At 43.8% G+C, this 15,101-nt stretch overlaps 1 protein-coding gene across 1 annotated transcript in view; it reads right to left on the bottom strand.

Annotated features, from left to right (window-relative positions):
- Positions 1-623: 623 nt before the first annotated feature.
- The window catches only part of MFNG (MFNG O-fucosylpeptide 3-beta-N-acetylglucosaminyltransferase), a 30,310-nt gene continuing 15,832 nt past the window's right edge, over positions 624-15,101 (bottom strand). Inside the window, exons 3-8 of the mRNA XM_083400831.1 lie at positions 13,797-13,899; positions 12,895-13,048; positions 12,500-12,585; positions 3,506-3,671; positions 1,642-1,727; positions 624-1,137 (exon numbers count right to left, since the gene is read on the bottom strand). Of these exons, the coding sequence (XP_083256957.1) occupies positions 1,071-1,137; positions 1,642-1,727; positions 3,506-3,671; positions 12,500-12,585; positions 12,895-13,048; positions 13,797-13,899 (662 nt within the window). The 3' untranslated portion in view covers positions 624-1,070. The remainder of the gene's footprint in view (positions 1,138-1,641; positions 1,728-3,505; positions 3,672-12,499; positions 12,586-12,894; positions 13,049-13,796; positions 13,900-15,101) is intronic.

Raw genomic sequence — 15,101 nt, 5'->3', positions numbered from 1 at the left:
GAGTCCCACATGAAAGTACATGTGGCATGTAAGGAGATATGATTCACAGCAGATGTTATGTGAGTTGGCCCAAGGGCAGTCACATTTGCAGTCTACTACCTCATTTGACCCCCTTCATGGATCACTGCCTTGCCGTGGCGAAGGGGCTTGAATAACTCAGAGAAGCTATGAACTATGCTGAGCAGGGCACCCAAGATGGGCAGGTCATAGTGGAGAGTTTTGACCAAACGTGATCCACCTGGAGCAGGAACCGGCAAGCCACTCCAGTATCCCTGCCAAGAAAACTCCATGGACAAAGGCAACAGGCATATAAAAGTTATGACAATGGAAGATGAGCCCCTCAGGTCGGAAGGCATCCAACATGCTACTGAGGAAGAGCGGAGGACAAGTACAAGTAGATTCAGAGCTGATGAAGCAGCTGGGCCAAAGCCGAAAGGACGCTCAGTTGCGGCTATGCCTGGAAGTGAAAGGAAAGTCCAACGCTGTAAAGAAAAATATTGCATAGGAACCTGGAATGTAAGAACTACCAAAGTGCGGGAGGCAGTGGAAGACAGGAGTGCCTGACGTGCTCTGGTCCATGGGGTCACGAAGAGTCGGACACAACTAAACGACTAAACAACAACACCTCCTCATTTGACATAACTTGAAGAGCAGCTCTCAATCCATCCTCTTGCCACACACTTTAACGTATCTCCCCTCTTGCCTCAGCTGTTCCTTCAGTAATCAATAAAGCCCTCAGCTAAGTCAACACACAGCTACTGTGGTCTCTGTTGAACAGGGATTTGGAATACTCGACAGCTTTACAGGGGGAATAAACAAATTTATGACGCATGAGGCTATCAAGAGGTCCTAGCCATGATGGCTGTGAACTGCCTCAGGCATCTCCATCAGTTGATGGAGATCAGGAGCAGTAGAGTACTGCTGCACTGATGTCCTGCTTGTGGCCAGCCCCTGGGCCCCTGGGCCACTGTGAGAACAGAAGGCTGGGCTAGGTAAATCTTTGGTTTGGTCCAGCAGGGCTCTTCTCATGTTCTTCTCCACCATTCACGGTCAGACCTTCTGAGCAGTTTTCACAGGATGACTGGCTGTGGGCACCAGGAAGTGTCTGGATAAAGAAGGCAGTGAAGCGATCGGAACCTAGAAAGGAGGGAGAGAGAGAGAGAGAGAAGGAATGTAAAGAGACGGCTCTTGCTGCAGATGGGGAAAGGGCTGCATGTGAGGAGTACGTGCTCCCCAGTGCCCCATCCAACACCAGATGCTCTCACACTGCACTGCAGCGAAATGTCTAGATGGATGCTTCTCACCCTCTAATCCTGTGTAGATTTAATAGGCGCCTCAGCCAAAGTACGCCCTGCCCATCCCCTTGGGGCTGAATAACCTTGAATGTTTGGCTTCGGTTCCAGACTTTGCAATAAAGGCTGAGCTTAAAGGGTGATAAAAGAGAGCAAACCATGAGCAGCAGAAATGCTTGGCTCAGCTCTGGCCGTAGGACTGCAGGCTTCTGCTCCTCATCAGCATTGTCCCTACCCAAAGCTCTGCTGGTACCCCCGGTTTGGCTCTATTCAGGCTTTTTACCCTTGTCCTTCAAGCCCTCTTAACATTGCCAGCACGTTGTGAAAGATCTGCTCTCATGGGAGATACCTGGAAGGGTCATCTTGTGGAGAAAAGGGACCAGAAAGCTCGATGACATTGAGCTTCTTCTCAAAAATGCCATAGCTGAGAGTGACCTACAAGGAAATACCAGAAAGGAAGAGAGATGACTGAGGAATATACATGCCCTGTGGGCAACAAACTCCTTTCACGCATCACAGCCAAAGATACTTCTCAGCGGTACGAGTCTCCTGCCCTCTCCAATTTATTACACACACATGCATTCTGCTACCTGAAAACTATTCAAAGCCAAATTACAATGCCTGGGTAGTTTCTAGTAACCTCTATTTTCTCCAGGTGCTCCAGACTTGTTGGGAACACAGGTTTAGCCATATTTTCCCAAGCTCTTCGCATCTCTTCTGCCTTTGAGCAATTGCCATGCAAGGGATCAGATTAAAGAGCTAAAGTACATAACCAGCAGAATCACATGGGGGCAGTTCTAGTTGGGATGGAGCATTCAAGATGAAACCTCTCTGCCGCCATCCCCCCCCCCCATGCTGTTGGTGTTTAAAAAACCAACATAGAAACTACTATACCAGGTATAATGGGGCACTGCTGAGAGAGTGTGTGCTTAGCTTGTGCTAGAAACTGGGCTTTTAGTTTCACAGCTCCAGCCCTCTGGAATCAATCGCCTGCCAAAATTAGGCAGGTGCCTAATGCTTTGGTACTTACTGAACCCGTTTTTGTTTAAGGTTTCCCCAAGGTCTGACCCAGTCATTTATGGAATATTAACAGCATAGTGGCAGAAATGGCTATGTTGTTGTTTTGTTTTATTGCTTTCAGAGTTTGTTGCAATTATTTCATTGATTTTAAAGCTTGCATTTTTGTGTTATTTTCTATCTTTATCTTGTACAATGCTTCAATGGCTTTATTCTATGAAGCAGTTTATACATTTGTTTAACAACAACAACAACAACAGTAGAAGTGTTCTAACTTACCAAGCCTTTTCATTGGCTGCTAGGTGTTCCTCCCTTCACCCTTGACCATTGGGCTGTGCTGAAGGGGTCCAATGGGAACTGGAGTCCAACAACATCTGTAGGGCCACAAGTTCCCCACCCTTGAAACATGTGACCTACCCTCCGCTTTCTAAAATGGTACAGTCCAGCCAGAGTTTCGCTCTGTGATTCTGCTGGTTGGGTCACACTGCCCTCAGGGGAGAAGAGGGCAAGTTATTGGCACTAAGACTTCTATTCTTGAGTGGAAGGAGTTGCCTTTTCTTGGACTTTGACTGGCAGAAGTTTTATTGGCTAGTTAATTGCTTTTCCATCCCCTTGCCTATTATTGCAGAGAAGTGTCTGGGGAAGCATTTGTCAGGAAAACCTCCTCTAAATAATGCATGATTGATTCAATCAGTGTCACAATTACTGAGGAGATGATGTGAATGACTGCTTTCCTGCCTGCTCCTCTCTCCTTCTCCTGACTCTCCTTCCCTCCCTCCCTCCCTCTCTCTTATCCAGACAACCCCAGCCGCATTCTGATAGTCTTGCGAATCCCCATTCAAAGACAATAGCAGGCTATCTGGTCACACATAATGGATGGGGAGATATCATGCCACAGGCGGTAGCGAAAAGTGTAAGGCTGGCCCCAGCAATCTCAGCAGCAATGGATGAGTTCATCTGGGGAAAGAATTATGTTACCCCCAGGTACAAAATACAACACATCCCAATTCGACTGAGAAAATGCTATATCACGGCGACCGATGTGCAACTTCAAGAGGAGATGATTGGATCCTGGGCAACAAATGCATAGCGGAGGGGCAATTTCATGCATCTGAACTGTCATTCAAAAACAGTTCATTTGGAAAGTGCCCACTCTCTCCAACAAGGGCAAGATGGTGTTTCCTGCATCATCTCACCTGCTTAGTAAGTTGGGGACCCTGGATGACGTGCAAGTTCTCCAGGTGAGAGTGGAACAGGTCACTAGGGACCAAGTGACCGGCTAGCTTACATTCAATGATATAGCCCACGGTGCAGTCATCTGGGAGGTGGATGAGCTCAGATGTGATCAGGAAGTTGTTGCCACTGGAAAACAAAGCAGGCCAGATCCATTCATTTCATAAAATTAAGGAAAGGAATCTGACAGTGGGGATAGTGGAAGACCCGTGTTTCTCCAGGGAATGTGAATTATATCATAGTGGGCAGGTAGGGCTGAGAGGTGGCACACATACATAAACATCTGTGTAATTCTGGCCTCAAGTTGTGTGGCACTACAGTGGTGCCCCGCAAGACGAATGCCTCACAAGACGGAAAACCCGCTAGACGAAAGGGTTTTCCGTTTTGGAGGTGCTTCGCAAAATGAATTTGCTATGGGCTTGCTTCGCAAGATGAAAATGTCTTGCGATTCCTGGGGTTCCCCACCCCTTTTTCCCAAGCCCCTAAGCCGCTTAACAGCTGTTCGCTAAGCCGCTTAACAGCTGATCTAAGCTGCTTATCAGCTGATCTAAGCCGCTAATAGCCTTTTAGCAGCTAATCCGCTAATCCCTTAAACCTTTAATAGCCGCTAATAGCCTTTTAGCAGCTAATCCGCTAATCCCTTAAGCCTTTAATAGCCGCTAATAGCCGCTAAACCGCTAATAGCGCTAATAGCGCTAATCCGCTAATGGGCTTGCTTCGCAAGACGGAAAAAACCGCAAGACGAAGAGACTCGCGGAACGGATTCTTTTCGTCTTGCGAGGCACCACTGTACAATCATAGCCATTTTATTGGGTTTAAATACTATTTTTAATTAGCATCGCACAATGATAATTGTGTGCAATTGTGCACAACTCTGTTATTGGATTTCTTGAATGCGGTGGATGAGAACAGCCCACTGCTTTGGTCCTCTACCTCCACCTGCCAGCCCTTGGCACAGTCAGATGTCCTCCTGCCGGTCGAAGAGAAAGAGAGAGGGAAGGAATAGGAAATACTTCTTTGATTCTTCCCACTCAAGAGAGGAGGGGGAAATGACATCACACAGAGCCCTCTCTACCAATTACATTTCTATGGTCTGAGTCTCTGCCTATCAGCAATACAGCTCTGGGGTCATTAGCTCCCAAGCTCACCAAGTAACAAGAATATGCACTGTCGGATTTGACTGCAGTTTTCCCCAGGTAGAGCACGGCTTTTCATTCAGAGGGTTCCAGGTTCAATCCCCAGCATCTCCAGGTAGGATTGGGAGAAACCCCCATCGAAAATCCTGGATGGCTGCTGCCAGGCAGTGTAGACAATACCTAGCTAGATAGACCAATGTCTGGCTCTGTAATAGTAATAATAATATGCCTACATTCCTGGCAGTAATATATAGCCATCATGACTTGGAGGTCAAGCTTCATTCAATTCTTGTACATCTGCTAGTTTTGGCCCATCAGTGTTTGCTCAGAGAATCAAACAGGAGGAAGCTTCTAGCTCAGGTTCTTAAGAGTTGTTCTCTGGGATTAGAAAGGCTTCCCTTGTATTTATGCCTACATCAATCCATTAGGGGGGAACTCTTGCAAAGCTACATAGCCCACCAACATGTGGAGGGCACCAGGCTGGGGAATGCCAATGAATGGTGCTAGCTTTGTAGTCCTCTAAACTGCAACCAGTCAATGGCCGAGCCTCTAGATTCAGCTGTCTTTTCACTCTTCGAATGCGTGCTCAACAAATCCACCCTATTCCTTTTGAACCCCCTTTGCCTGCAAATCAGATGTCTGAATCAATACTCTGTGTAAAGGAGACAAATGTGCTAATAAGTTCCTCAACAGGGCAGCTTCCTTTTCCTGGCCCACTTCCTGTGTAATATGAAAATTAATGAGTTCATTATTTGGTTTAAAACTTCAAAAAGAGAAGGGAAGCTGCTGGGTTTTTTTCCCCCTGCAAGAAATCCATATTTAGAAGTGGGAGGGATGGTAACTGAATGCAGAGAGAGAGAAGTAGCTGTGCTGAAAACTACTGTGGGGTAATACATTTATTGGGGGTAACTAAAATATCACAAATAGTAAGCAAAGTTTTGACTTTTCCGGAATGTCTCAGGCTGGATGTTCAGCAAAATGGGATGAGGGAGAGAAAGGAGGGAAAGCCCTGGCATGGCCATTGCTATTGGAGCTCAAAAACATATAGTTTGTAATAGTCTTGGGTTGCAATCCTATGCACCTTTACCTGGGAGTAAGCACCACTGAATACAATGGGGCTCCTGAGAAAACACAAGCAGGCTTGCACAGTTAAGGCAGAGGTCAACAGAAGTTAGGCAGGCTGACAACACCATCATCTACATCAAGGTTAGCCAACGTGGTGCTCTTCAGAAGTTGCTGGACTAGAACGCTCATCATCTCTCACCATTGGCCTGAAGTGAGCTGGGATCTGACAACATCTGGAGGCCCACAATTCAGTTCATTGGCCGCATGAAGTGTTATTATTACAGAGTTGGGGAAAAGGTAACCCTTCAATTGCTGTTGGACTCCAACTCCCATCAGCCCCAGCCAACATGGCCAATGGATAGGGATGATGGGAGCTGAAGTCCAGAAACATCTGAAGGGCTGCAGGTTCCCCAACCCTGCTATATACTCTTTATTCAGAAATTGAATTCAATAAGACTTATAGCAAGTTGGTAGGTTAAGACTGCAACCTTAATTTGTTTGTTTATAACCTGCCCTTTGTCTTGGTGGACCCCAGGGATTAGTTTCTGCTAGACACAAAAGAGATTTTCAGTGGCCCTGTATATTTTGGAAATACAAAATCTACAAAGTGCCTAAATCTGTCCCCAGTGCTGTTCATAACCAATTAACATGAAAGTTAGGAGCCATTTTTGCAGCCTGTTTTATTTAAAAAGGAGAGTAGCAATTGTTAAAAATACATGTCAAATTGGTCTTTTTTTAAAAAAAAGAAATTATATTATTTTGCATATGAGAATAGACAATTTGTGAAAGGCACATATGTAGTAGATCAAAACAGCACCTTGGGATGTATTTATATCTATAATTGTTGGTACAAAGGAGAGAGAGGGAATCCAGGACTGTTTCAATGCCTGCAAAATGTTGTTGAAGGCAAGATGATTGTAGGAAGGGATTACAATGGACCCTAGTTGGATAAATCCATTGAGTCTGGACAAATCAAGATGTGGTCTCTCTGGTTGGAATGTTTCCAGAAGTATTATGAAGAATCTAGACTCGAGAGCTTTTTTTAGCCTATTGATTCATGGAGGTGTTGTTATTCATTGACCTGAGACTGCATTACTCACATTTATATATTCATTTTGTCTCTTCACAGCGGGTGTTTTAGCACAAACAGTAGATGTTAAGGTAAGAGTCTCAGCTTTATGCAGATCTTGCACCAATAACCATGTAATTGAAAGATGGACATACCATTTCGTTTCAGTCTTGGAAATTAAATACTCTGTTGCTTAAGAATGTTACCAAGGAAAAAATTCAGCAGTATTTTAAACTCACACACATACAGACTATGGGTCATATTGTAATTTGGGATGGAGAAAAGTCAGTGGTGACAGGGCAGTTAATTAAACTTTCAGTTTATTTAAATAAACAAAAAAAAAGAAAAGAAATCAGCAAGCAGAAGGTTTGGTGTTTGTTGTTTTTTAAAGAGAGCAAAAAGCTTGGGAAAATGTCTAGGAACTGATCCATTTAAAATAGGCATGATCCTCATAAGAGAACAGAATCACAGAGCCTTCAACAATCTGCAGAGATAGCGCAGGATAGTGCACACCCCGGAAATGATCTCTTTCAGCTTCTGCCTTCTGGAAGAAGGTACAGGGTTATAAAGACTAGGACTAGCTGCCTGAGAAACAGTTTCTACCCAAATGCGATTTTGGTTTTAAATGCAATATAAGGAGTCTCTATGGGAGTATTTAAAAATGGGGTATCAGAGTTTTTAGCGGGCTAACCAGCTTGGGATAGCTGGGGTAAGCAGGCTTGTTGGTTTTTGAATGTCTTATGTAGATTTTTCAATTTCGTTGTTCTGTATGGGACAATGACAATAAAGATTATAGTATCGTATCGTAATCTGATATGCTTCAGATGTTTTGAACTACAACTCCCATCAGCCCCAGCCAGCTGACAGAGGCTGATGCAAGTTGTAGTCTAAAACATCTGGAGAATACCCAGTTGGCAAAAACTGGTATAGTCTAGCCACACCATGGGAAAAGCTTTGAATGTATTGCAACAGAAGTGATTTTGGGTCAGTGTCCTTCACACCATTGTGATCACATGGAGGGAGAGAGTGGGGCTGTGCCACTGCCATCTTGTCATACCCCTCTCTCCGAACTGCTCATGAGTGAGGGAAGAAGCTGTAGAGCCTATAGTATGTGCATAGGGTCTTTCTATGTTATGGGGTCCTCAATCATTGGAAGATTGGCTGTACAGAATTTGAGAAAGGCTGGCAAAAATCCTGGCAATGAAAGTAGCAAAGGAAATGACTCCTCGTCATGCAAACATGGAGAGGCTGTATGTATCTGAAGCGTTTGTTGAGGCTGCAATTCCAACCCAATTTAGCCGGGAGAAAGCCCCATTTGTTTCAATAAGACTTACTTCTTAATAGGCTTGGTTAGACTTGTGCTCATAGTCTTCTAGACAATATATATGATATTTTAAGTAAAGTATTTCATTCCTGAAAATGCAATAGAACCAGAAGTCATTATTTACTAGGGGGAAAGTGATGAAAAATGCTAAAATTAATAAATCCTATGGACTGGACTGGACGGACTTTACTAGAGGAATGAAAATTCATTACAATAACTTTGTCTGCTACTTCTTTCAATGAAGTATCTTGTTATAAGATCAGGGGTTTATAATCCAAAATTCTGGTATTAAACACAGAGAAACAAATGAAAGTTGAAGCACACCTCCTTTCTGAAATTTCCTGGAAAACCTATGTCATTAAATACCTGGAATATAGTCTTCCGATTGCTTGAATAGGTTGTTTGAGGATAATTATGTTAACGTGATTAAGGAAATGCAGAAGTTTCTGTTACGGGCTAATTTAAAGATTTAATGGTTTGGAACAATCTGTACAGTAAAGATAATAATTTTGTCAAACCATTATTTATGGTTCTTCCTATCTATACTGATAACTGTAAAGACCTGGCAACAATATATTACTAAGTTCATTCGGGCTAGAGGCAAAAAATGAGAATGAAACTGGCATGCGTCTTTGCCACATACAGTAGAGTTGGGAGCAGGCAATTAGCTGTATCAAATCTTTTTCTTTGCTACCTTTCATCACCCTTAGCAGCAGCAAGGGAATGTTTGGTACTGATAAAAGCACAGAATTGGGACACTAGGATGTAAAAATTCCCTTCCCCTGAACTATTTATTATATTATGCCATAAGACAGAATAGATTTTAAAGAAAATACACTGTCCTTTAGTACATATTAGTTGTGTGGGAGACATGGAAGATTTATAAACCTAAACTGAGTCAAATGTCTCACCATTAGCATCTGTTCAATATTTATAAGGTCCTGCCTGATCTAGGACTGTTAGGAAATTTTAAATTGTTGAAGTGGTATAATTTAATTAGGAAGAATTGTGTATAATGGAAATGCACTGCCATAAAAAGAACATCTAGTGTAAGATCTTCTGGCTTTCCTCACCCCAGGATTTTCAGATATGGTATTTGTTAAGCACACAGCATTTTAGAGGGGCAAGCCATCAAACCAGTTTGAAGGAGGGATAAACCATCAAATCAATTTGTGGGAGGAAGTACATGGCGAGAGAAGCCCTGACTGCCTGACCTGGACATCGTTATCTTCTATTTTTCCTTTAGTGTGGAGGACTTCCTGAAGGACTTCCTCTTTAGCATGCATGCCAGTGAGCCATAGCAAAGGGCAACACGAAAGGGCCTTGACCCTCTTACATTGTCTTCTAGTGTCGATATCAGGCATAGGGTGTGCAAGACTCTCAGTTTGCTCTGCAGTGGGAAAGGTAAATATCTCCTACTGAGACTAAAAACAAGTATTTGGTCATATATGATGATGATGTATATTTCTATACTGCCCAACATCCAAGGATCAAAAGGTGGTTTACCATATAAAAAGCAAAAATACATACCATAGTAAGTAACAAAAACAGTACCCTCACAGATACAGTTTAAAAGGCTATAGATTGTATAATTAGCCAAAGGCCTGGAAGAAGAGGAATGTTTTCGCTTGACACCTAGAGAAATGTAATGAAGGCACCAGGCAAGCCTCCCTGGGGAGAGCATTCCACAAATGGGGAGCCACTGCAGAAAAGGCCCATTCTCGTGTTGCTCCTCACGTGGAGAAGGCAAACGGAGAAGGGTTCAAATGTTGATTATGGGGTCTGGGTTGGTTCATATGGGAAGAGGAAGGGAGATTGGTCCTTGAAGTATTGTGGTCCAGAGCTGTTTAAGGCTTTATAGATCAAAACCAGCACTTTGAATTGGGCCCAGAAACAAATTGGTAGCCAGTGCAGTCGGGGCCATGATCGGTTTTGGATGTTAATCGAAACAAAATTCAGTGGTACAAAAGAAAATAGGGGAAAGATTCAAACATTCATAGAAAATGCATGGAATTAGATTTGGGACAATGTTCCTTCAAAATTATTCTGTGTGAACTTGAGAGAAAATGTATATAAAATTAAGGATCAGTGCAATCAAATCCTTTTTGAGCTACTTTAGGGTGCGTATGTGTATCTGTGTGTTTTAGATTTCTAGTGGGATGATTCCGCTCCAGCTGATTTTATTCATAATTGGTCATGTTGCCCCAAAATACAAATATATTGGCAGACAAGCAATAATTTAGGATAGTAAAAGATGTTATAGATTACCAATTACCATTTGATTCACAAACGATTCTATCTTTTGTGATATACCTAGAAAAGTTGGGACACGTGATCTTGAATTTATTATTAACCTTTTGTGCACAATCAAGATTAATTTGGCAGCTAAGAAGAAAAGTGCAACCACTTCCAAGTTTAACGACTGTGAGGAAAAGATTGGGCAAATAGCCAAAATGACTGAACTGACATATTATATAAGGGTTTGGGAAAGATGCCAGTTAGATAACAAGTTTGTAGAACACTGGGCATTGTTTATTCATTACTGGAATGAAAAATTTAATGATAATGTTCAACCATATGTTTTGTTTTTGTAACTTTTTTGTTGTTGAAACAGCTGTTTTTATTTCTCCTTGGTATATTCCCTGCTTTCGTCTCATATATATTTTGTCGATTTTTCTTCATCTTATGTAAACATTGTGCTTTGAGATAAAAAAGTAGTCATGCTAATACTACTAATAGCACAACTTTCAAATTACAGTGGAGATTGACCCATGTGCATTAATATCACTCTACATCAGGGACTGAGATCCTTGGCTCTCCAAATCATTATTGGGATTTAACTCCCATCATACTTGACCACTGACCATGCCGGCTGGGGTTAATGGAAGCTGGAGTCCAGCAACAACAACTTATAGGTCCACATGTACCCCATCCCTGCTCTACAACGAGGAGGAGGAGGAGTTTGGATTTGATATCCCGCTTTATCACTACCCTGAGGAGTCTCAAAGCGGCTAACATTCTCCTTTCCCTTCCTCCCCCACAACAAACACTCTGTGAGGTGAGTGAGGCTGAGAGGCTTCAGAGAAGCCCAAGGTCACCCAGCAGCTGCATGTGGAGGAGCGGAGACGCGAACCCGGTTCACCAGATTACAAGTCTACCACTCTTAACCACTACACCACGAATGACCTCTTCCCTAAACATATGGTTTTCTAACAAAGGTTGCCATCACCTTTGGCTGACCAACATCATGCATATTCATTTGCCATTTAGAAAGTCTGCACCTGTTTTCAAATCAGTTTCCTTTTTTTTTTTTTTTAACCACTGGAGAGTTCTAAGATATTGCCAAAGGCCCAAAACATGTCATTCCTGTTGTAACAGTCATAGAATCATAGAATCATAGAGCTGGAAAGGACCCCAAGGTTCAACCCTCTGCAATGCAGGAATCTCAGGTGAAGCATCCATAGCAGATGGCCTTCCAACCTCTGCTTAAAAACCTCCAAGGAAGGAGAGTCCACGGTCTCCTGAGGGAGACCATTCCACTGCCTAACAGCTCTTCCAGAAAGTTCATCCAATGTTTAGTCTGGGGGGTACTCATTGATCCACCACTATCCCTAGAGGCCCAAGTGACCTCTGAGTCCAGGAGTGCTTTTGTAAGTTCTGGCTGGTACGCCATTTGCGACTAGTCCTGGACCACGACAGCCTGATTGCAGTCACCCATCCATTGGTGGCCTCAAGATGTGATTATTGTGAGACGCTTTATGTGGGGCTGCCCTTGTATCTGGTCTGGCAGTAGCAAGGAGTACAGAAGGCAGCAGCCAACCTGCTCACAGGAACAGACTACCAACAGCCTGTTACTCTACTACTGAGAGACCTGCACTGGTTGCTGATTTGCCCACAGGGCCAGGTTCAAGATTCTTGTGTTAATTCACAAGGCCCTAAGCAATTTGGGTCCAAAGTACCTTAAGGACTGTCTGATCCCTACAGCGTGCACATGCAAATGCCTTTGAAAGATACAGTGAGTGCAGGCGCACACTTCAGCAAATGTTCATCTTCATTTACATCTATTAACCTCCCATCCAGGAGCATTGTTAAGGGATGGCTCAGGGGGTTAATTGTTAAAACTTCACTTGCAGAGCAGCTTTCCCTCAGACAGTTGGCTCAATGTGCCTCCATACATATAAATCAGCAGGTGCAAACTTTACGCAAATCTGTATTGTCCCTGACCGCTGGCCATTCTGGCTGGAGCTGATGGGAGATGGAGTCCAACCACATCTGAAAGGCCACAGGTTCCCCACCCCAGCCATTGCAGGAAGACGTGAAATGAGAGACATTTATACAAGATCTTTTAGTGGTCACTGCTCACCTTGCCCAGGGAGCCATCTTTTGGGCCAGCTTCCTGCTGATGCAGAATCCAGCACCTCCAGTGGCAAACCAAAAATACACTGACTTCTGAAAGAAGGAAAAATGGAGATGTTGGGTATTTAGCATACATGCTCTACCACTGAGCTATGCAGTCTCTTCCCTTATAGGCAAAGGGTGGAATACAGAGGAGATTCAATGTTTTGTTGAAATTTATGATAGGAACCCAACATTTGCTCCTGAGATCACCCTGGTATACATTCTTCTCTCTCCTCAAAGCAGTTGTAACTGTGATAAACCAGATGTTGTTATTGTCTGGGGTGCAGAAGCTCACCTAGCTGCCCTTAGATTTCCCAGCCAACCTGCTGTTTACTCCTGAAGTAAAGGGGCTGGACTTACTGTCTGATTGTTAGGCGAAGCTTCTGAGGCACGAATTGGCCTGTTCAAGCTGGGCTTCCCAATATACACATCTTGGTCTGGAGAATAGGAAGACAAGAGCTTGAGCAGAGCTTGTGGGTTCAGGTAGTTGTCGTCATCAAGGTGGCAAAACCAGCTGGAGAAGGAGGAGAAATACAAGGCCGGTAGATTCAAGAGGAGAATATAATTTCAACTTGATTCCATAACAATGGCGGTTGCTGCCCATTGGGACTGATAGGGTAGAAGGCAGGGAGAACAACAGTGAGTGGAGCCACAGCCAATAAGAGGCACAGGCATGCATGCAAGCACACACTCACACAAATTGTAAGAAAGAAGACAAGCAGTTGGTGGTTGGCTGAGCGCAGACTGAGTTGCTTGGGTTGTGTCCCATTTGCCCTAATGGACCAGACTGCCCTGTCATAGTTAGCTATTGAACAGTTTTTTGGCATCTATCCCACCAGTTAAATCTAGGCGCCACTTGATTCATGGTTGGTATAACTGCACTTCTGTCACTGCGTCATTGTCGTACACAGTTTAATTTACTAACCTTGGCATTCACCACCTGGAGCAAGCAGACAATTGCTCTGTAGTGCATGTTGATCAGAGGGAGCTGACTCCTTATGCTACCTATGCTAAATGCCGTTTGCATTTCCTGAGTGATCTCAGATGGCTCCAATTAGTGGCTCCCTCCTAGGACAATTTTGCAGAGGCAAACTACAGTTTGAATGGAGCTTTGGATAACTAGACCACAAAAAGCCAACTATGGAGAACAAGTGTTTACTTTTATTGACAACATTTATATGTCAATAAATAATCTCATTAAACTTGGACAGAAATGGACTCCATCCCATGTCACATCTCCCAACTCAAGTCCATTTGCTCACCTTAGGCCGCTAACCAAAAAGGCATCAAACTCCGCTGCCATTTTGCAAGAAAGTGCTGGATGGCTGTACTCTGCAGAGCAGTTTGTGATGATCATGTGGTCACCTAATGGGAAAAGGAGAAACGCTTTCTGGATGGGTTCCTGGACCTATTTTGATTTATTTAAAGCAACTTCAAACATAGACAAGCTTATACCCTCAACAAGACAAAGATGGGAGACCTTTCCCCAGTGCAAAGGGCATCATTGTGCAGTACATCTCCAAGTCTTCCGTACCACAGCAATGCTCTGCAGCAGTTCAGCATAGTGACCAGAACTGAAGGAGACCTAGGTTCAAATCCCCACTCAGCCATGAAAGCTCCTCGGGTGACATTCAACCCGTCACTTTCTCCCAGCTATCTACCTCACAGAGTCATTGTGCAGGGGTGAGAATGATATAAATAGAATAAGCTGGTTTGTATATTATTTTCATTAACCCACGTTTCACCCTAAGGTCCCAGGGCACATCACAACAATTTAAAATGAAACGTTAAAAACAGTTTAAAAGAAACTACAGACACAAGAATAGGGTGGGTCCTAAAAGTATACATCTCAAGCACCAAAGGCCAGCATAAAGAGGTGCATGTTCAACATTCATTGAAAACTGTATAGTGAAGGTACCAGAGACACCTCTATGAGGAGAAAGTTCCACAACTTAGGGGCTGCCACAGAGAATGTCCTTTCTCCCCCACCCCACCCCCAGAGTACTTTCAAGTTGGCTGCCTCTTCCAGTCTCTTAACACCTAAGAGTGTTTGTAGAGAAGGAGGTGTTATTTCAGATATTTAGGGTCTTGGGGCTTTAAATACTAACATGAGCACCTTGAGTTGCACCCCCAGAATGAACTGGCAACCAATGAAGCTGTTTAAAACAAGGGGTATAGGAATTCTAAAGGGAACCCCAGCCAGTAATCTGGCTGCTCCATTTTGGACTAGCTGAAGTTTCTGAGTCATCTTCGAGGGCAGCCCCATTTAGGGCACATTGTGATAATCCAGCTGGGCTCCCCTACATTTTCAGGCCTTTGGGCACATTTGCAAATGAGAGAAACTGTTGCACCAAGCATACCCTGAAGCTGCACATGCACTACAACAATGCACACACGTGTGTGCGCAACAAAAGACTTCTTTCAAACCTCATTTCAGCAGAGAGGGGCTCGGGGGCAAGAACCTGGGGCGGCCAGGGAAGGCTTCTGTGGGCAAATGTGCTCCCATGGTGCCAGCCATGTTAGCAACCCATGATTTAGAGAGTGGGGTGGGAATAGCCTAGATGAGA

This window comes from Podarcis tiliguerta, assembly GCF_965153285.1.
Source record: "Podarcis tiliguerta genome assembly, chromosome: 10".
Lineage (NCBI taxonomy): Eukaryota > Metazoa > Chordata > Lepidosauria > Squamata > Lacertidae > Podarcis > Podarcis tiliguerta.
Note: the sequence above shows the minus strand (reverse complement) of the source record. Positions and strands in the feature narration are given on the sequence as shown.